This window comes from Ylistrum balloti, unplaced genomic scaffold, assembly GCF_031769215.1.
Source record: "Ylistrum balloti isolate Yb309-2 unplaced genomic scaffold, AGI_CSIRO_Ybal_v1 Utg370574, whole genome shotgun sequence".
NCBI classification, from domain to species: domain Eukaryota; kingdom Metazoa; phylum Mollusca; class Bivalvia; order Pectinida; family Pectinidae; genus Ylistrum; species Ylistrum balloti.
In genome coordinates, this window is record NW_026782359.1 from 883,463 (window position 1) to 907,378 (window position 23,916).

General features: G+C 34.4%; 2 protein-coding genes across 3 annotated transcripts in view; one reads left to right on the forward strand and one right to left on the reverse strand.

Annotated features, from left to right (window-relative positions):
• LOC132556508 (actin-binding LIM protein 1-like) overlaps positions 1-7,324 on the forward strand; it is a 90,437-nt gene extending 83,113 nt beyond the window's left edge. For both annotated transcript variants that reach the window (XM_060220917.1, XM_060220918.1), the window contains one exon: positions 176-7,324. In XM_060220917.1, the coding sequence (XP_060076900.1) occupies positions 176-289 (114 nt within the window). In that variant the 3' untranslated portion in view covers positions 290-7,324. The remainder of the gene's footprint in view (positions 1-175) is intronic.
• Positions 7,325-9,508: 2,184 nt separating this feature from the next.
• The window catches only part of LOC132556538 (dedicator of cytokinesis protein 1-like), a 90,235-nt gene continuing 75,827 nt past the window's right edge, over positions 9,509-23,916 (reverse strand). Inside the window, exons 49-53 of the mRNA XM_060220951.1 lie at positions 23,215-23,449; positions 19,632-19,764; positions 19,286-19,455; positions 17,403-17,429; positions 9,509-13,440 (exon numbers count right to left, since the gene is read on the reverse strand). Coding sequence (XP_060076934.1) covers positions 13,342-13,440; positions 17,403-17,429; positions 19,286-19,455; positions 19,632-19,764; positions 23,215-23,449 — 664 coding nt within the window. The 3' untranslated portion in view covers positions 9,509-13,341. The remainder of the gene's footprint in view (positions 13,441-17,402; positions 17,430-19,285; positions 19,456-19,631; positions 19,765-23,214; positions 23,450-23,916) is intronic.

A 23,916-nucleotide genomic window follows, 5' to 3' on the forward strand; every position in this document is an offset into this window, starting at 1 on the left:
TAAATTGTTTCATAGATATTGGACTTTTGAGTAAAATTTGTTCCCTTCCATTGAAAGACACATCAATATAAATATAAAACAACAGAATTGTTTACTTTGATGAGATATTTGTTTTCCATTGTCATGATTGTTCTTAGATAATAATAATAATAATGAATTATTGCGCTATTTTTAGATACATCTAGTACAAGAAGATTTCGAAGAATTATTCAAAATGAACAAAGAAGAGTTCTCCCGCCTGGCAGAGTGGAAACGAAATGATCTGAAGAGGAAAGTTGATCTATTTTAAAGTAGACAGACATTGTGGATAGTAAAGTGTCTTGCTGGAAGTGACCTCAGTAACTTGGTTATATTGAATACAACTGAGTGTGGTAACCTACTTATGTTTAGTACAACTGAGTGTGGTAACCTACTTATGCTCAGTACAACTGAGTGTGGTAACCCACCTACTTGTTTTTTAGTATAACATAGTGTGGTAACTTACTTGGGTCGAGTATAAGAGTGGTTACTTGTGCCAAGTACAACAGAGTGTGGTAAAGTACTTGTGTTGAGTAAAACAGAGTGTGGTAATTAAAACCCAGTGCAGTATCATAGTTCTACACTTCTACATTAGTGTACCATCACAACCTTGCTGTATTTTCTGCACTTGAGACAACTAATCTTTAATCACATGTCCTGTATAAGCCATCACAAGACAATTAGTGGACACACCAATGGCAGATGGTCCACTCATCCCACAGTAAACCATCCTGGAGGACGTGTCTATAGATGTAAGGTGCTGATTAATGCAATAAGTTTAATGAACAAAACTGAGTGCTACCTGTGAAAGTTAATATTCGTCAGCAATCTGACAGTTGTTGGTGGGTAACATCACCATATAATCAACGTTGAAGTACTGTGATGTCATCATGGACAGTGTGTTACATACCCTCTATTGTAACCATTTACCCGTACCGATGTACACATGTATAGTACTGGGGACTACTTGATACTACATTATACATGTACCCCACTATTTCCATCACAACTCTCTGATGGACCTAGCTTCAACTTCTGCGACAATTTGTACTCCAGAAATCAGATCTCCTTTCTCAATAATATGGTTCAATACAAATTTTTGCTTCCAACTACTGTACATCAGTGAGAAGAATTTACCACATCAGATATCATACATATATCATTAACATACACAGTCATTCAAAATTATCAATCAAGAGCAAGGGGAAGCTTGTCAATCAAGGGCAAGTAAAAGCTTGTTAATCAAAATCAAGCAAAGTCTTGTTTCAGGGGAAAACTGAGCAAGAGTCTGTGTACATTTATCAATCACATTGTATTTGTTTTGCCAACTAGAGACACATGGAATGTGTATTGTCATGTAGTGAGCTGTTTTAAACATAATTAGATCACATGGGAGGATTATTGTTTGAAATTGCTTAAACCAAAGATTGTTCTTTACTTGAGTTATGAATCACATTGTACACAAGATAGTGTATTATTTTCATGGTCATTTGAAGGCTTATACCATGTCTATAAAACATATCAACTAGGTATTACACAAACATTTCATAGATTTGTCAAATGAAACACATCTTATTATCAATTATCATCATCATTTATTGTAATGACCTTTGACCCAGATGAGAGTGACCTTGACCTTCTTTTGCCATGTGTTCATTCCAGTACTTTTCCATTGTTTCACAGCTGTCCATACATTGTACGAAGGGTCAAAGGTCAGGAAAGACAGGTCATCAACGGTATTCATACTACAACAATGTATTTGAAGGATTAGTATAATATATTACTTCAGTTCACTAGAGTTAATTAGATACACATTTTATTTGGTTGCTAAGAAACAAATAGTTAGAATACCATGAAGGTGATATAGTCATGTGGTCAAATTTTGGTAGCCATGGTAATTGTAGAGCTGATGAGGAGATGTACTGGAGAATAGAAGCATAGCAGTAGTAGTGTTTGTATATACATACAGTGACAGTGAGTAAGCTGTACATGTTTGTAATTATAATCTCCCTTGGTCTAAACACATGAGAAACAACAGTACAAATATGTGTAACTTTCACAAGTGTTGTTTTATGGTGTCCTCAAACAGTAAAACTAGGTGTATACTCCTTTAGCTTACAAACTCCAGCTGGATGTTTCTGGGAAATGTGACTGCACAGCACAGCTCGATTTTTTTTATTATATGTATATGTTAATGATATTATTTGTCAATGATGTTTGAATGAAATGATAATTATTTCTTTTTGTTTATTTGTTTGTAGATTACCAGATTTTAATGTTGATTGCAAGATATTTTCATGTTTGAAAAGTCTGGAAAACATTATTATATGAGGGTTACCTCCCTTCATGTTAAATTGTCCTTGTGAGTGTTGGAAAGTGAGAGAGGTTGAAGTTATTGTATGTCTTTGTCCAGATTTTACCGTGATATTAGTAAATTTATTGAATTAATTTATTATGGTGATTCTTGTTCATTTTAATCTTTATGTTACCTTTTCACCTATTTATGACTTTTTTTTAGCTGTTACGAACTGGTTTCGCTTTGCTGGATGGCTGGAACTGCTTTTAGATAGATAGATAGATACTCCCTTATTTCCATATTTAAGTGGAGTAAGCCAAGCTTGCTTCAGTTGATAGAAAAAGGGAGATAAAAGCTTGCTTTTTAGTAAGTTTGATAAAATTATCATTGGACTGGGTAGTTTGAGGTGAAAGGTACCATCTAATTATGTTTTGAAATAAATTTTCAGTGTCATATAAAAGTAATTAAGATCAAACTGTATGCCTGACAATTTACATGTGTTGCTTGCATCAAGTTATAATTTTATCATCTTTCAAAATGGATACATTGACAGAGGAATTCTTCTGATCAACAAAGGAACTGGGAACTGAACTTATATATGTAATTATAACTGTTGTTATGATAACCTGTTCCCTTAATACTAGATTTTTTTGGTACAAACCTTCTCAATAATTGCCACAGGGTATATAGCCAACATACAGTATTCATGTCAGAATGTGTGTTTAGTGTAGATATATATTGTAGAAATTTAAGTTTGATGGTTAACAAACACATTTTTGTAATAATCATTTACACACAGTATATTTCTAGCTAGTCATCTCCACTGATCAGTGTTGTCATATCAATATATACGGACTGCTCTCATGGTCAGAGTTGACCTTCAAATTGAAGAGCTTCTCATATAATCAAGGTTGCATAAATGTTTGCTGTTGTCTTTATAAACGAGAGTGAATACAAACTGAGAGAGGACCTGAATGATGTTGTTAATGTTGATGTGTGTAAGCATGCCCAATGTTATACCTTTGTGACCAATGATGTCCATGTCTTAAGAATTATGCAAATGTTACAGAACTTGTCTTATTCCATAATCAAAAGTGTGTACATAAACAATGGATGGAGGATATATTACCATTTAATTTCAGGGTGGTTATTTAATGTTTTATCCAGAAAGTTTCAGCTGATATTTTTAGATGTTGGTTGTCAAGGTGACCGGTGATTTGGTTGCTATGGAGACAGTGGTCAGTCACTGTTGAGGGTATATGCGGGTGAAATGATCATGTGATATGTGTGCTGCTAACAAATAGATTTAAATCCTGTCCAGCCAAATTATAACACATTGTTTTAGAATATCACATTCAACTTTTTAAAATATCAGTTCTGTGAAAGTGTTTTCATATTGAAGAATAAGAAACTATTCACTGGTTTTTAAATGATGAATTTAAAATTTGAGGGATACAGGATTGAGTTTAGTCTGCCTTTAGGGGAAAGCTGTGACTCGAGAAACTACCAATTCTATACATATCTATGTAGAAGGGGTGATAGCTAGATCAATAGAGCTAGACTTGCTCGTATTTTTGTCAGAAACAGTAGATTTCACTACCCTGCAGCGTGCATATATGATGTTGAGGAACATATGATTTGTCATTTGTATGAAGTTTCTCGATCAATACATCAACAGATGTTTTCATTCTGTTTTCATTCACACAGTTTTATTGTTTGTAGCCACAACAAAGGCAGAATTTATTTTATGTAAAGGCAGGAAATGACAAACATATATAGGGCGAAATGATGGAGTACATTACAAAGGGGAGATAACTGTACAAGGTAACAACTTTTACCAACATTTTGGAAGCTGTGTCATGTATCCCATCTGTCATATGATACATTTATTAATCATGTTGAATGTGTTCTTACTTGTCAAATGTATTGAAAGTTTGCCTGACTGGCAGTGTAACACAAATTTTGGCTGGGATTTTATACTTGTGCAGGTATAATTTTTCGTGGGGTGGGCATTACATAGCAAGCCTTGTCTATTTGATAATCCAGTGTTAAACATAACTTCTATTGTAGAATGTGTGATATATGTTATTTCTCTTAGTGATGTCATACTCTCGTCATTCACTGCCATTTATCCAATAATCCATACACCTGACAAACAGTAATCGTCAAGTATAAGGTGACTTGTGTTTGCTGTAAATATTATCAGTCATGAAGTCAGTTCATGTATTTATAACAACTTCTGTCATAACTATCTGCAGTTAGAGATACAAGCTTTAAAGCTAATCTGTTCTCTAACAGCAGTGTCAAAAGCATAGTTATAAAATCAATACGTAGTGTAGCCAGACAAAAAAAAAAATCACCCTGATTCATTGGAGCTTGTGCAATTTGTTTGTTTTATATTTGGCCCACATGGCTTTGTGGATATATACTGTTGCATATCATTACTTGATACTTTTCCTTTAAGACTACTATTCAAGAAAAATTTTTAGGATTTGAAAAGTGGCTTTAATTATTACATTGTCAGTGGAGCGTTCTCAGCTTGTGTAAATGAAAGATACTCCCACCAAGATAAAACAACATTAATCTTTTTAAGTTCACTAATGACATGATGGTAAAAAGACCAATTACACAGCATTTGAAATGATGCAGCTTTCACTGCTTTGGGCATATCTAGAGTCAGAAGGGAGCAAAACCCTGCCAAACCTGATCTGGAGGAAAGAACACATTGAGGCCAGATCTAGGGTCATTGTTGAATCCACTGTGGGTCTGGTTTAGGGCAGAATCTTCCATCCAATGGCGACTTGGTGAGGGAAAGATTTTTGATTCTACTGTTAGGGCTTAGTTTTGGTGCAGAAGCTGTAGAATACTGCCTTGACTTAAGGTGTGAGTCAGTGGGGTTGGGGTTTAGTCTGGTCTGAAGACAAAGCATTGCCAGTGCCTGGTTATAGCTGTGAAAAGTTCCTGTAGATGTGTCCTCAATTTAGCTTTTGGCCTATGGTTCTTCACTGTAACTTACAAATATCACTATGATTTATTTGGATGTATAATGTGTATTGTTAGGTGTGTTGCACTGCTGAGATTATACGATCAGCGAAGAATCTAAATGGGCCTCAACTCAACAAAGAAATCATGAACACTTGTATGTAGACTGAAATTATGTTTGAGGAAACTTTATAATTTTGTTTTCAAAAGTAAATTCTTTATGTTACTATACTGAATTTTATAAGCTGTCTAGCTGTAGCAATGATTGCTAAAGTCTTCATCGTTTCTTGTTTGTGTCTCTGGCCAACTTTTCCTTTGCTGATTAATTTTATTATATGATACTATTTTTTGTAATTAAAAATAATGTCCAACTAAAATGGCAACCATACTTATATAGAATGTATAAGAGAAACATGAGAAATCCATCCAATTATAGCAATGTGCTGAGGCCTGTCTCTTAATGCCCATTTGTAGGTCATCTTTGTCAAAATGATCTCTTGTTTTCAAACTTACTGTAATTAAGCAGTTCAGCTTGGTTTGCTAGCAGGATGTAACATATTTTATGTGAGACTAGTCGAAATTTTTCCCTTGCAGAATGTTTTTGTTTCCTGACACACAATATTTGCTGCTTAAACGAGATATCTACTCTATCAACTACTGAATTAATGATTTGTTTGGGTGGAAATTATTGATATGTTCAGACTGTTGCAATTTGTCAGACTTTGTCAAACTGTTACAGTTTGTCAGACTGTTACAATTTGTCAGACTTTGTCAAACTTACAATTTGTCAGACTTTGTCAAACTGTTACAATTTGTCAGACTGTTACAATTTGTCAGACTTTGTCAAACTTACAATTTGTCAGACTTTGTCAAACTGTTACAGTTTGTCAGACTGTTACAATTTGTCAGACTTTGTCAAACTTACAATTTGTCAGACTTTGTCAAACTGTTACAGTTTGTCAGACTGTTACAATTTGTCAGACTTTGTCAAACTTACAATTTGTCAGACTTTGTCAAACTGTTACAGTTTGTCAGACTGTTACAATTTGTCAGACTTTGTCAAACTTACAATTTGTCAGACTTTGTCAAACTGTTACAGTTTGTCAGACTGTTACAATTTGTCAGACTTTGTCAAACTTACAATTTGTCAGACTTTGTCAAACTGTTACAGTTTGTCAGACTGTTACAATTTGTCAGACTTTGTCAAACTTACAATTTGTCAGACTTTGTCAAACTTACAATTTGTCAGACTTTGTCAAACTTACAATTTGTCAGACTTTGTCAAACTGTTACAATTTGTCAGACTTTGTCAAACTGTTACAATTTGTCAGACTTTGTCAAACTGTTACAATTTGTCAGACTTTGTCAGACTGTTACAATTTGTCAGACTTTGTCAAACTGTTACAGTTTGTCAGACTGTTACAATTTGTCAGACTTTGTCAAACTTACAATTTGTCAGACTTTGTCAAACTTACAATTTGTCAGACTTTGTCAAACTTACAATTTGTCAGACTTTGTCAAACTGTTACAATTTGTCAGACTTTGTCAGACTGTTACAATTTGTCAGACTTTGTCAAACTGTTACAATTTGTCAGACTTTGTCAAACTGTTACAATTTGTAATGGATCAATTCTGATTTTTAAGTGTACAGTTTACCCTGCTAACTTATCACTTTTGTTCTTCACAAGAAGCAATGTATTTGACGTGGTTTTGAACTTCATCCCAACAACTGTATAAAGCGAGAGATTCTCATTACCCAGATTCTTACTTGAATATGAGTAATACTAGGAAATGATTTTGGTTTTTATGTCAGTAAGTTGACTATGTAGACTTCTAGTGATCACCATCACTTGCTTTATCTTTTTGTTTTCCTTATTTGTCTATATAAATGGCTGCCTTTGTACGGCCTTTGATTGGCTGACATGGATGGCCCTTGTCGTCAATGTTGCTTGCAATCTGTTTGTAGCCCAAAGCCCTTATTTGAGCAGCTTCAACAGCCAGCAAATAAAGATTAAATCCTTAAAGCTACACTGATCTTTGTTATTCTATGTAAAATGTTGTTATCAGCGTAACTTTTTAATTGGTCAGGTATTGGTGTTGAAAGATTCCATTCAGCTACTGTAAAGTCATTTATATTTTTCGCTGGACTCAAATTTCATGGTTTTACAAAAATATGCATTTTTGGATAAAACTTTCTCAAAAAATGCACTAGTACTATAACCATGTCTACTTATATCTGTGTAATATTATATGGATACATGAACAGTAAGCAGGAATTTGACAAAATCCCAATGAAAGATCTACAGTACGAGGATTGCTTCAGAGCTGAACTGTTTCAATGTAACATTAGACACTATTGTGAAATGTTTCAGTATTCGTTACATTATAACAGAATATGTAACCTTAGATATTCTTCGAATATCACTTAATATACTGCAGAATGTTAATCAAATGTGTCGTGTTTGGTCCTAGTCTAAGCATTAGAGTTTTCTCCCTTGATTCTGAAAGGTTAAATCAACATATTCCCAAAATATGTTTGGACCTCAATAATATATTCCTGCTGTATGTCCAGCACATAACTGAAACAAGAGGCCCATGGGCCTTAATGGTCATCTGACATAAAATACAAGATTTCAAATTTTGAACTTGAGAAGAGGTAGAAAATGTGTTTTCAAGATGGCGGTCATGTTGGATTTCAGACCAACCCAAAATTAAAAAAACTTTGGTCAGGATCATGTCACGATCATTTCAGGTAAGTTTCAGCTCAATGAGACCCTTCGGTCAGATGATCTTAAAATGTTGCCAATGAAAGTGATTCAGGCAGAAGCCTATCTCAACTCTCTGCAATGAATGATCTAGATTGGTAATAAGACTTGGCAACTCTTTCATTACAATGAAATCAAACTGCTGTTCAGGATAACACAACTTCATATCACAGTGTATAAGTCAACTTAATTGAAAAAACAACAGTATCTCAGGGCAGGACAATACTTGCTGCTCCTTTGCCAAAGAAATAACCATGCATCATGATTTACTGTATTGAAATACAAACATTGAAATTATAAGGTACTAAATTAAAACATACCGAGATGTAGAGATAAATTGAAAAGTGAGAGAAATCTTTGTACAGAATCAAATTGCTTAAACAAATATAGGCAGTAACTCGGAAATATTCTTAAATCAACATGTTGTTCAAAAAGGCTGCGTTCCTGTAACAAGGTTGAAACAGTTTAGGTGGTCCGGAATGCAAACACACTTGTACTGGGTGTTGGATCTGGTATATGTCAATTTAAAAATGCACAATTTGGGAATTTCCTGTCAGCATAATCAATTAACTGAAATCGAGATATTATCCATTTCATTCATACTTTATATCACAATGCTACCAAAACTCTGCAATTGCACTGACCCTATATAAACTAATGTTTTTCAGTAAATTAGTTTTGGACAGGCACAGGTATCCCTCAAACTGCACATGCCAAATAATTGGCAATCCAGCCTCGGTCCTGATCTGAACCTGGTGTTTTCCTTGCAGGTTCAACAGGTTCAACTGTTTCAACTCCTTACCTGAAAGCACCTGCAATCTCAAAGCCTACCATGTGTGTAAAGTAGTAGCAAACAACTGATAGAGATCCTGGACAACATTAACAAAGGGCAATAACTCTTCCAAATACAGCCAAATTAAATTGCTGTTCAGGAAAGAACAATTTCATGTCATGCTGATTTAGCCTACAACATTTTGAAGAAAACAGTTGATAACAGAGAAGGGAGATATATGACCAAAATTAAACATAATATGAAAACAGGGGGCTGTAACTTCAGAATACAATAAAAGCAATTTGCCGTTCAGGAAATAATGTCATGGTGAGTAAGCCTACGAAATGTAAAAAAAGATCAAATGAAAACTGTGGTAGATCAGTAGACAAAACTGTGGTAGATCACGGTTTGACAAGTATATAAAATCAAGAACATTTAAGACAGAATAATGGTATCCAGAAGGAAACCTTGTAACAACAAGAATGATCACATTCCTGGATGTTTGGAATCTTTTGACAAGACTTTGTTACTGAAACACACATTACAATTATCAACCTTATTAACTATCTGAATGAAGAATGCTTTCTACAAGAATAATGACTTGTTCATTTTTGGAGCAAGATGACATCAACATGGGATCATACAATTTCTGGAGGTTATAAATAAAACAAAAAATTTGTACGCTGTAGATGTTTACTGTTATATATGCTGCCAAGCTCTCACCATAATACAGCTGGCTGGCAGCTCCACATATATATACAAAAATAAAAAATGCCACTAGGCAAAATTTGCATGATCATTATATCAGCTAGCTGAATGCTAGCAAAATTATATAAAATGTGTGAAAAATAAACATCTGCTGGCAGATAAATTGTATATATATACATAGCAAATTCACACAGATGGCTTCAACAGATTCTACAAAAGTGAAATGATGTACATAACGACAGAGATATCAATGAAAAATCTTGTAGAGTTGATTATAAAACAAGCACCTGAAGAGATACCGACACTGCGAACAGGCATAATGTACATCAAACATGTCATTACTATCACAATATTTCATGAAACGCTGGCGATAAAATCTAGTTTTTATCATTAAAAATCAAAGCTATTTTCACTACAAAATTGTGCTAGGGAGTACCCATTGACAATCAATACACTTCTTCACTGCTGACATGAAATTTTACCTGTCGTAATATTGGCACAATTTTACAAAAAAACAATTGATCAATTTCAGAACATGTTCTTAATGAAACTGCTCCAGTCATTTGACCTCTGACTAAAGCACTTTGGAGAATCACACAAAAATTAGCGATTAAGCTTTTCTACAAGAGGGACTCTAACAAATGGTTAAGAAATTGACTAGTTAATGCATCTGTCAGATCTGGCACACCAGTCCTCTATTGGCCTGACATGTCACCCGGACAGAACAGTTAGGGTGTTGTTATTCTTGTAGGCTTCACCAGGAACTATAATCCTACTTTGATGCCATAGTAAAACCAGCTACAATACCGTAAATACCATATTTGAGATTTTAATTAAAAAAGATTGATCATTATATCTCCATGACAGAAAGCCTGACATTATAAAGGCCACACAGAAATGCTGTCATACTAAATGAGGACATTATACACTCTCTACAGCTGTAGTTTTAATCAATGTCATTATTATTTACATAATTTTCTTGTTAAACACACATTGCCAGATGATCTAAAACTGCTGTCTATGATCTGTGAATATTTACACAATGTCTTAAATATATTGTTCATATTGTTCATAACGCACTTTATAGTCTGACTAGAGGACATGAAACACATTTATCCATTTTGACTGCTCTCTAATTTGTTTAAACAGAAACTAAAAGAAAACAAGGTAGCAACAAATTGAGTCCCTAGCAACAAGTATCAAAAAGAAATCTAGTCACTAGCAACAAGTACTATCAGAAATATAGTCCCTAGCGACAAGTACCACACAAAAATATAGTCCCTAGCAACAAGTACCACACAGAAATATAGTACCTAGCGACAAGTACCACACAAAAATATAGTCCTTTGTAACAATCACCACACAGAAATCTTTTCTCTAGTAACAAGTGTCACAGAAACCTTATCACTTAAATGTATTATCACATTGTCCCTAGCAACAGTTACACAAAGATCAAGTCCCTAGCAACAAGTGCCATATAGAAACAATGGGCCAAGTGACAATACAATTTGGATATCAAGCCCCAGCAACAATTGCTATACAGAAATATCTGGCTATACAACAATATGACACAGAAGTCTAGTTGCCAGCAATAAGTGCCATATAGACACATATGGCCCAATGATAATACCACATAGAAATCTAGTTCTTAGCAGTAAGTGCCACAGAGAAACCTTTTACCTCACAGAAAGTAACTCGCTGTAATCTTGTCCCTAGCAAAAGTCATACCACAAAAATCTTGTCCCTAGCAACCAGCGCTACACAGAAATATAATCCCTAATAAGGAGTGTCCTCCAAACATATATTTTGGGTTTGGATTCCTAGTCTGGAAAGTTTACAATGAAATTCTTTTTGGTTGCTAGGTTTTCCACTTTCAAGATGACTGCACAGTATTAGATCTTATTTCAGTGTTAGATATTTATAAATAAACAGTAAAACTTTACCAACAATTTCAAATACTCTCTGACATATTTAGCAAAAAATTCAGTATGTACATTGATAAAACATTCTTTGACGGTTTATTTTTTAAAGAATAAGGAATTCTCTGAATCTATCCATTAAGGTTGGTAAAACATTCAATTATATAGTAGATTTGATCATTTTATCAACACTTCAAAGCACAAAGATGTTAATGTTGTGAGCATTCACTACACATTGCTAATAAGTTTTATACAAGAAATACACATCAGTTCATAAATATGCAACATTTATATTGTGTATGGAAATTTACCGTATATTAGTATATTTTCTGTACATATGACACATTTATATTGTGTATGGAAATTTACCGTATATTAGTATATTTTCTGTACATATGACACATTTATATTGTGTATGGAAATTTACCGTATATAAGTATATTTTCTGTACATATGACGCTCTGTCACATTAACTTATTCAACATAATCATGGCATGAAGAACAAGACCGAAAAAAAAAAATTATGATTAAACAATTGTCTACTTTTATTAAGACATTTTGACACAAATTCTATGAAATTGGAAGGTAGTTATGATATAATATATGGTTATGAATTATTCTTGATAGTTACAGCTGAAAGTACTCAATGTTGACTTAACTAAAACACTAATTATCAATAACAATCAATAACTAATGACATCAACACCAGAATCAATAAGTAACACAAAAGCCATTCCAATCTACCAGAGTTTCACACTACAAGAACTTGATAGCTGAAATGATTACTGAGAGTATCAAAGTTAACTGGTGTATCAGCAAGGAATAATTTCTTACTGCACATAACATGTTACAATGGTTATCACAATACACTGTTAACACTTACCTCTAAATCTCTCTAGAATTTCTCTCTGTGGCAAATTACAAAGCTCAAATCATTAAATCAAACATTTCTGATCAAAGTTGACAGAATTATACCTACATATAGCATTAAAAAACGTTAAAATGTTGATACAATGTTATAAACCTATCAAGATATATCTATATAACAAATTCAATATACACAGGGAATGTAAGATAGTTATATACTAGGACACAGAAATACACAAAAGATATGACACGGTACAGGTACACACAAAAATCAACATTCTAAGCATTTTATTTATTAATAAAAGATAGGTATGACTGAAGACAGAGACTCCTGACTGCCATAACTAACTATACATGGAGTGGTACAACAATGACTGATGTTCAGATCTAAAACACACTGATGCTAAGTATCAAAAAGTGTTTTATATAAAGAGTTTCAAAAACACATTAATACAAACTTTAAAATCAAACTTTAAATAAGTTATTGAGGCATCTGTGTCTGCAAAATTCCTTTAAACTATCTAGGTGCTTAGACAACACTGTATGTTGACATATTATACTAAACAGTTTTATGTGACCACTTCAAACATACACCATTGTTAAATTTCAAATTTACATCAATTCTCAAAGTCTGAGCTTGTAACCGTTAACTGCTTAACTTCACTGCAAAGTCCAAAACAGTTTTTATACAGGCACAAATAATAAAAAAAAACAAAAAACAGAAAAAAATCTTCATAATCATACATTAGTAAGGTTTATCAAACCCTACAGGAAAAGGAATTGGTCACTGCTGAGATCCAAGCAAGACACAAAAGACCCAAGTAGTTTCTTTAGGATTGGAACAGTTTCAGCTATCACAGATTCAGAGCTAGTCTTCATGCAGAGTCCGAGAAATTCTTTCTGGAAAACAGCAGGTTCTCAACAATTATCTCCACTGTACATGCTGAGCACACAGCAAGTAGAATGAAGAATTCATACAGAATGTGAGAAGAGTTCATTCAAAGGGAGTAAGCATCAGTCGACAGAGAGGTTGTTGTTAATCTTTGGCGTGGTGTGTTTTTTGGGCACAGGCGGGGGTGCCATGTCCTTGTCCTTAGGTAGAGAGGGCAGAGGCTGCAAGTGGAAAGTAGAATGTCTAAGAAATCTGAACCAATGGATTGTCAAAATTAGAGCCAACCTCTCAATGCTGTCAATGGACCATGTCTGCTGGTTAACACTAATGTCAATGGCCCATGTCTGCTGGTCAACACTACTGTTGACAGCTAATGTCTGCTGGATCAACATAACAGTCAACAGCTCATGTATGAAATGTCAACACTACTATCAACACATGCACGATGAGTCAACAATACTGTTAACAACGCATGTCTTCAGGGTCAACATTACAGTAAACAGCTGCTGTCTGCTGGGTCAACATTACTGTCAACAGCTCATGTATGAAATGTCAACGCTACTGTAAACAGTTCATGTCTGTTGTCAACATACTGTCAACAGCTTGTGTGCAGGGTTAACATTACAGTCAGGTGGATGTATCTGCTGGGTCAACATTACAGTCAGATGGTTGTATCTGCTGGGTCAACATACTGTAAACAGCTCGTGTGCAGGGTCAACATTACAGTTAGATGGTTGTATCTGCTGGGTCAACATTACGGTCAGATGGTTGTATCTTCTGGGTCAACATACTGTCAACAGCTCGTGTGCAGGGTTAACATTACAGTCAGGTGGTTGTATCTGCTGGGTCAACATTACAGTCAGATGGTTGTATCTGCTGGGTCAACATACTGTAAACAGCTCGTTTGCAGGGTCAACATTACAGTTAGATGGTTGTATCTGATGGGTCAACATTACAGACAGATGGTTGTATCTGCTGGGTCAACATTACAGTCAGATGGTTGAATCTGCTGGGTCAATATTACAGTAAGATGGTTGTATCTGCTGGGTCAACATTACAGTCAGATGGTTGTATCTGCTGGGTCAACATTACAGTCAGATGGTTGTATCTGCTGGGTCAACATTACAGTCAGATGGTTGTATCTGCTGGGTCAACATACTGTCAACAGCTTGTGTCCAGAGTCAACATTACAGTTAGATGGTTGTATCTGCTGGGTCAACATACTGTCAACAGCTCGTGTGCAGGGTCAACATTACAGTCAGATGGTTGTATCTGCTGGGTCAACATACTGTCAGCAGCTTGTGTGCAGGGTCAACATTACAGCTAGATGGTTGTATCTGCTGGGTCAACATTACAGTAAGATGGTTGTATCTGCTGGGTCAATATTTCTGTCTGTATCATATATTGACATGTCACAGGCTAAAATCCAGGTAGATTTAAATCAAACTTCTGTGTGAGCAGAGAGGCATTCATTTTCAGAGCAAGTAGAAGTAGTGACCTTGGAATTTAGGTTTATAACACAAGTTGAGTACTGGCACACAAGAAAACAGCAGTATAATGCTGCTTTTATACTACTTAACTCCCTCAGTAAAATTTCAATACAAGGGTTGTTTGATTGTGCTAGCTAATAGCCCTTAAATTTCAGCATATCGTTTTTGTCATTTTTCTTAACAATTCACTCACAAAATATTTTCCATGAAATTATAGTGCAAAACTTTTGATCGACAAATGCTGGCACAATAGCAACATTTTAATGTTGTAGTGCAAGGAAAGATGTGACGTAACAAATCTAATCATAAGATATTTACAAGGATACATGTAATCCACACATATATTCAGAACCATTATCAACTGTTGTTTTGTAATTATATGAAATAAGTTGATTTACAGAATGTTTTTAACTTGTAATTAGTTACAGAGGTAAAGTATAGACAGGCTATTGAGAACGACAAACACTAAACAACATCAGGATATATACGTTATCATGCTGGTTAGTTCATACAGATGAAAACCTGGCTTAAATACCAGCTGATTAAATATCAGCTAATTAAATATAAAGACATTTACTCCTCAAGAATTAGTGTTTAACAAATCAACCTTGGTGCTTATTTCTGATTAGAATGTGCATTTTTCCAGATCTGATTAAAACTGATGTTGAACAAACTAAAAAGGTGAACAACTTCACATGTAGGATATGATCAAAGTACAACATCAAAAACAGAATACACCCTAACTTCATGAGGTATTGAGGACCATCTCAGTAGCACTGTATCAACACTGCTGGAACATATCTATAGTGTTTTTTGTGTTTGATTTCCATGTAATTCATACAAATATCCATATTGTTGTAAATTTTGGTATAAGAAAATTGTTCTCTATAAGTTATCTGTATCTGTATTTATGAAAACAACCTGTGTTAGAACATATCACAATCACCTATCTCGCTATGACAATATAACAGATTTACCTCATTATCATACTCTTTTAGTAGACAAAGAAGGACAGAATGATTTGATAAAGTCAACTAAATAAACATGCAGTGTATTAGAGAAACTTAGAACTGTCAATCTGGTAGAAAAAAAGTACATCACATCCAGGAAAATGTCAATAACAGTCAAAGACAAACATCATAAGTCATTGAACACCAACATCATAAGTCATTGAACACCAACATCATAAGTCATTGAACACCAACATCATAAGTCCACGAACACCAACATTATAAGTCATTGAACACCAACATCATAAGTCATTGAACACCAACATCATAAGTCATTGAACACCAGCATCATAAGTCATTGAACACCAACATCATAAGTCATTGAACACCAACATCATAAGTCCACGAACACCAACATTATAAGTCATTGAACACCAACATCATAAGTCATTGAACACCAACATCATAAGTCATTGAACACCAACATCATAAGTCATTGAACACCAGCATCATAAGTCATTGAACACCAACATCATAAGTCACTGAACACCAACATCATAAGTCATTGAACACCAACAACACCAACATCATAAGTCATTGAACACCAACATCATAAGTCATTGAACACCAACATCATAAGTCAATGAACACCAACATCATAAGTCATTGAACACCAACATCATAAGTCATTGAACACCAACATCATAAGTCATTGAGCACCAACATCATAAGTCATTGAACACCAACATCATAAGTCACTGAACACCAACATCATAAGTCACTGAACACCAACATCATAAGTCAATGAACACCAACATCATAAGTCATTGAACACCAACATCATAAGTCATTGAGCACCAACATCATAAGTCATTGAACACCAACATCATAAGTCACTGAACACCAACATCATAAGTCACTGAACACCAACATCATTAGTCATTGAACACCAACATCATAAGTCATTGAGCACCAACATCATAAGTCATTGAACACCAACATCATAAGTCACTGAACACCAACATCATAAGTCACTGAACACCAACATCATAAGTCCATGGACACAAACATCATTAAACTTTCAACAGCAACATCTAGTCACCAATGAAACCAAGAAAAATGTTTTTGCTACACTTCAGCTTGTACTCTAATGGAAAGGTTCCTTATATGTCTTATTCAGGTGGAAACATGCATAAATACATCACTATCAATGGACATTTCTGTAAAACAGTAGAGCACTGATGTTTTTCAAACAAGGTCTCAACTATGATGGTTCATGTTTAACTTTCTACCACAATGTACATGACTATAACTCTAAAGATGGTTTAAAAATACCTTAATTTGCACTTCCTTGTTTTTAAATACTTGCATCATATGCAGATGTAACATACATGACCTTAACCTTGGTATTTAGATATAATATATAAAATTTTATTTCTGATATGTTGGTATAACATACATGACCTTGACCTTGTTATAACATGCATAACCTTGACCTAGTGATGTTGGTGTATGACTAAAATGACTACAATTCAGTGATGCAAATGAAACAATTACCGGTATTGTATATGTATATATATGTGATCACACATGACTCAATACAATCCATTCTTGGCAAAACTAAAAAAAATACCATTCTTTGTTAACAGTAGTAAATCTATCAAAGTTAGTAGAAAAATTGACAGACATTAAGCTTCATCAAATATTCGACTGATTAAGGCTGGCAGGTTTCCTTGTACTTACACTCTCATAGAAGTGATTGGTATCGTTCTGTGAGGAAAAAGCAGTCTTACAATTAATATATCTAAATGTCTATCCTGATTGAAAACCAGAAATTTTAATAGTGATGGTCCCTAATATGTCAGTATATCTCACCCAAACATCAATATTTCAATAGAGATGGTCCCTAATCTGCCAGTATATCTAACACAAACATCAATATTTTAATAGAGATGGTCCCTAATCTGTCAGTATATCTAACCCAAACATCAATATTTCAATAGAGATGGTCCCTAATCTGCCAGTATATCTAACACAAACATTAATATTTTAATAGAGATGGGCCCTAATCTGCCAGTATACCTAACCCAAACATCAATATTTCAATAGAGATGGTCCCTAATCTGCCAGTTTATCTCACCCAAACATCAATATTTAATAGAGATGGTCCCTAATCTGCCAGTATATCTAACACAAACATTAATATTTTAATAGAGATGGTCCCTAATCTGCCAGTATATCTAACCCAAACATCAATATTTCAATAGAGATGGTCCCTAATCTGCCAGTATATCTAACACAAACATCAATATTTCAATAGAGATGGTCCCTAATCTGCCAGTTTATCTCACACAAACATCAATATTTAATAGAGATGGTCCCTAATCTGCCAGTATATCTCACACAAACATCAATATTTAATAGAGATGGTCCCTAATCTGCCAGTATATCTAACACAAACATTAATATTTCAATAGTGATGGTCCCTAATCTGCCAGTATATCTAACCCAAACATCAATATTTCAATAGAGATGGTCCCTAATCTGCCAGTATATCTCACCCAAACATCAATATTTAATAGAGATGGTCCCTAATCTGCCAGTATATCTAACCCAAACATCAATATTTCATAGAGATGGTCCCTAATCTGCCAGTATATCTAACACAAACATTAATATTTCAATAGAGATGGTCCCTAATCTGCCAGTATATCTCACCCAAACATCAATATTTAATAGAGATGGTCCCTAATCTGCCAGTATATCTAACCCAAACATCAATATTTCATAGAGATGGTCCCTAATCTGCCAGTATATCTAACACAAACATTAATATTTCAATAGAGATGGTCCCTAATCTGCCAGTATATCTCACCCAAACATCAATATTTAATAGAGATGGTCCCTCAGCTGCCAGTATATCTGACTTAATTAAGAATGAAATATTTCAATGGAGACAGTCACTTTAAACTCAAAACTCAAAAAGAAATACTTCAACCTGAAATACTAATCATTCAATCAACAGAAAATCCCAATTTATACATAGGAAAGACGGTGTCTGGTGACATTGTGTATTGGCAGGTTTTCATACCTCCCAGGATTATGTTTCTTCTCAACAAAGAAAAAACAAAAACAGAAACCAAAAATAAAGGACATTGTGCAGAAAAGATGATATATATATATATATATATGACACAATAACAAAACTAAATAAACTTTGCACTTCACATAACAACAGAACAACTGGTGAACCCCTACTTAGGCTCATTTGTGAGTACCATACCTGTTCTCTGGAACATACAACAGATTAAACAACAGAGGTTAATATCTACACAAGAGACCAGTGTACTCCTGTATCATATCTGTAGGTATATCATTGTTGCTTTAAACAACTATTAATTTATAATTTAATATTCAACATGGCATCTTATCTGCTGTCAGTTGTAAATGAAACATCAATGTTGTCTCTCTGGTATAGATGGTACCTACCTCGGCTGTATTCTACACTATATTAGTCCTCTATCTATACATACTTGTTCTATCATAAATTACTGAATAATCTATTTTCAATCTTCCTCAAAATTGGTTGTGGATGCCCTGTGAAATTTGCGGAAAAAGCCAACAACCTTGGATTTTCGATTTCCTGTTGCACTTGCGGTGGAGTTGCGAGGGACGGGGAAGTCTGGAATGTCATTGGTGAGGTTGGAGTAATCGGAACATGTGCTGTGTTTCTCTGGTAACTGAGGTGGCTCTGCTGAAACATCGGCCAATTCCTGGTCACTGCTGCTGTTGGTGTCTGGTGATTGAAACAAAGGGGGAAAACTCTCATCAATATACTGTTGTATTAATAATTAGGAATTTCTTAGAGAATATAGACATTTTGCATTACTCAAATATACTTTAACTATTATAGAGAAATATTGATTTATCAGTCTACCAATAACCACCAGACACTGACAAGAGATGTATTACCTGTGTTATTGGAGGCCAAACTGCTGGTGCTAATATTCAGTGTTGTAAACGATTCCGTTTTGAATTGATTGGAGTAGGTATGACTCTGTCTCCTCTCTGAGTTTTCTGGGCGTAGAGGTCGCTTTGGTGTTATCTAGTACAACAATGAACACTGATCCACGTCAAATAAAACATGTCATCCTACTTCATTTACTGACCTATCTCCTTTCATATCCTCACTTACTTCTATGTTATAATGTGATGGATTATCTAGAATCATTCAATACCTGTCATCCTCAGAATCAGGTTTATTAACTTACATTCTCTCTGTATGATTGGTTAAGATGGATCACACCGAGATTAATGATGAACCATTAAATACACTGCTTAACATGTTACTGAATTATTCTTGTTTCCAAATCAATCCTTTCCACAATTCTATTTTTTTTAAGATTATCCAGATTCTGATTAGCTTATCAAGTCATAATTATTTTTTTCTCAGAAATGTGAAAGAAGGTATTGGCAGTATAGCAGCTAAAACAGGAAATAAATGTTAGCAAAACTGCAAAAAAATCAAGTAAGCTAAAAACAGAAATATCCAAATAGCACAATTAGTCAATCGAAATCAAACATATATTAGAATTTAAACCATAGTCTCTTCTACGTCTATCAAACATGCTAAAATACTCTCAGTAATCTTCTCAACACAACTAAGGATTTATTTCAGAGTAAACAAAAGGTCAAAAACTAAAATTAAATAATACAGTGATTGAAACTGAGATCAAATCAAATTTGTTCATACCATTACAAATATTGCTAAAGCTTGATGCTGAAAAGTCTAGCAGAATGAGAAATCCATATTTTCTGTGTGATTACATGAATGCAAGCACAGAAAAGTTAGCTTGCAAACATACTCGGTTAATATTAGCTGGTAAATGCGAGTGTATAAACAGTGTTTAGTACTACTGAAACTCTCTGTGATGAAAATGATCACCCCTAATTAATTAAAAGTGTTCATGATAAGTCAAAATTTCCTTTTCACCATCAATTTATGTCACTTTTATGTAATCATCCTAATTTTCCCAGTAATCTATATTATCCTGTATGATACATGTTGTCCCAAATAAATACAATTTATGACCATTGTTTTCACAGAACAACGCTATCCTTACTCTTTGTCTACTGGGAGTTAATCTACATTATTCTTTAAAACATCCTTTATTGTTATAATTGGATTATTTACAAACATCACCAAGCATTACCATATATCAATCCACCCTAATCTAGATACATGAATTCATTGATTACAAGCCGGAGCTCCAACCTAATCAGTATAACACCTTATACTCCACTGTTTTCTTAAAATCTTTACTAAAAACTTGCATCATTGTTATTCTGAACTCTACCATCTCTAGGCATGCTTCCTTCTGAAGGTACTGATAAGTTCAAACCAGAGGTAATTACAATGATACCTTGACTTTGGTAATCCTATGATTACAGTATTAACACTGGAGTATGAGGTATTATTCTGGTTAAATATTCTGGACACATAAAGCCTCCAATAAAATGAAAAACTCTGACCCCACCTCCTCAACACGACTAAACAATCTACTTCGTCGGTGATTCCCCATTGAAATAAACGCCAGTTCCTACAAAACCGACAAGATTTAGAAATTCTCTAACTGTTCAAATAACAAATCATACTTAACTAATGAGAACATTCAGTATCTAAATCCAAAAAATGTCATACACATTTTTTTTTTTACTTGTGACAGAAAATGTTTATGGGTCTCTACTGAATTTACCAGCTTTCTACACAGAGAGAATTTGGATTAAGCATCTCATGACTAATTAAATATGGGATCAAATGCAAATGAAATAAGAAAAAAAAAATATAAAAATAAACAAATATGAAAATAAACAGAACTGGCCTTTGAAATCTCACCTGAAACATTGGCACGTTTTCATGATTTAAACTTACTACATCATCAGATTCCATAAAAGAAAAAAGAAAAAACACTTTTCATAAGAACATTAAAAAGACCATTCTATTAGTTTTAAGTTTTCCACCAACTTCAAAAGTCTACAAACATACATTTTCATAGACCTTCAGATAAAAAAGACTATAGCATAGAGTGTTCCTGTAACCTTCAGATATCTATATAAACAGACTATAGAGTGTTCCTGTAACCTTCAGATATCTATATACACAGACTGTAGAGTGTTCCTGTAACCTTCAGAAATCTATACACACAGACTATTGAGTGTTCCTGAAACCTTCAGATTTCTATACACACAGACTATAGAGTGTTCCTGTAACCTTCAGATATCTATATACACAGACTGTAGAGTGTTCCTGTAAACTTCAGATATCTATACACACAGACTGTAGGTGTTCCTGTAACCTTCAGAAATCTATACACACAGACTATTGAGTGTTCCTGAAACCTTCAGATTTCTATACACACAGACTATAGAGTGTTCCTGTAACCTTCAGATATCTATATACACAGACTGTAGAGTGTTCCTGTAACCTTCAGAAATCTATACACACAGACTATAGAGTGTTCCTGTAACCTTCTGATATCTATACACACAGACTATAGAGTGTTCCTGTAACCTTCTGATATCTATACACACAGACTATAGAGTGTTCCTGTAACCTTCTGATATCTATACACACAGACTATAGAGTGTCCCTGTAACCTTCAGATATCTATACACACAGACTGTAGAGTCTTCCTGTAACCTTCTGATATCTATACACACAGACTATAGAGTGTTCCTGTAACCTTCTGATATCTATACACACAGACTATAGAGTGTTCCTGTAACCTTCAGATATCTATATACACAGACTGTTGAGTGTTCCTGTAACCTTTAGATATCTATACACACAGACTATAGAGTGTTCCTGTAACCTTGAGATATCTATATACACAGACTGTTGAGTGTTCCTGTAACCTTTAGATATCTATACACACAGACTATAGAGTGTTCCTGTAACCTTCAGATATCTATATACACAGACTGTTGAGTGTTCCTGTAACCTTCAGAAATCTATACACACAGACTAGAGTGTTCCTGTAACTTTCAGATATCTATACACACAGACTATAGAGTGTTCCTGTAACCTTTAGATATCTATACACACAGACTATAGAGTGTTCCTGTAACTTTCAGATATCTATATACACAGACTATAGAGTGTTCCTGTAACCTTCAGATATCTATATACACAGACTGTTGAGTGTTCCTGTAACCTTCAGAAATCTATACACACAGACTAGAGTGTTCCTGTAACTTTCAGATATCTATACACACAGACTATAGAGTGTTCCTGTAACCTTTAGATATCTATACACACAGACTATAGAGTGTTCCTGTAACTTTCAGATATCTATATACACAGACTATAGAGTGTTCCTGTTACCTTTAGATATCTATACACACAAACTGTAGTGTTCCATGTTCAAAAATATACAATCTCATGCCAATGGCATAACTTCTACAAATATATTGAAAACTGCTCTGTGACATCACCTGACTAGGACAGGCCAATGAAATAAAACAGCACAACTAAATAAAACATGAGGGTACATGCCTGCTCATTCAACTCAATGACGGAGGCAGCTTCAAGCGAGTTCCTATTGCTGTTACTGCCCTCACTACTGTGATCAGAGGAGGCTGCTACAGACGTTCGCTTAAATATACCCAAGTTGCTGACTTTTTGTAAGCCTTTGCTTGGTGATGGAGAGCCTGTTGACCGGTCACCCTTCACCCAGACTGATGGAGATCGTGTGGCCACCTGAGTTGTCTTGGGAGTGGGATAGTTACTCCTGTAATTATAGAAAAAAGGGTTTTTAAAAAAGAGATTCCAACTTATCATTTACTATAACTATTAATGTTGATACAGGTGAAGTTTGATGTTATACAGAATGTAAGTGTAGATAACATATGATACCATGAAGATGAAAATACTGACACAAGGAATGATCATCTATATCAAACATCAGACATTGATCTCATTAAGGAGAGTTACGTTAATGTATGATCTAGCTAGATATTTCAATGTAGCTTTAAATCCTGGATATTTAAATAAAATCAAATTATCAGGAATTATTCATTTTTATCAACTTCTATGGAATACCAGAATGAGGTCCCAGTGCAGAATAGATAGTATGAGAAAAGCCTATAATTATAGAGATCTGATTTCTCATTACAATGTATCTATCTGATTTTAGGAATACAGCCGTAATAAATTACAAGACAAGATAGAATTTCAACAAACTACAACTGAAATAAG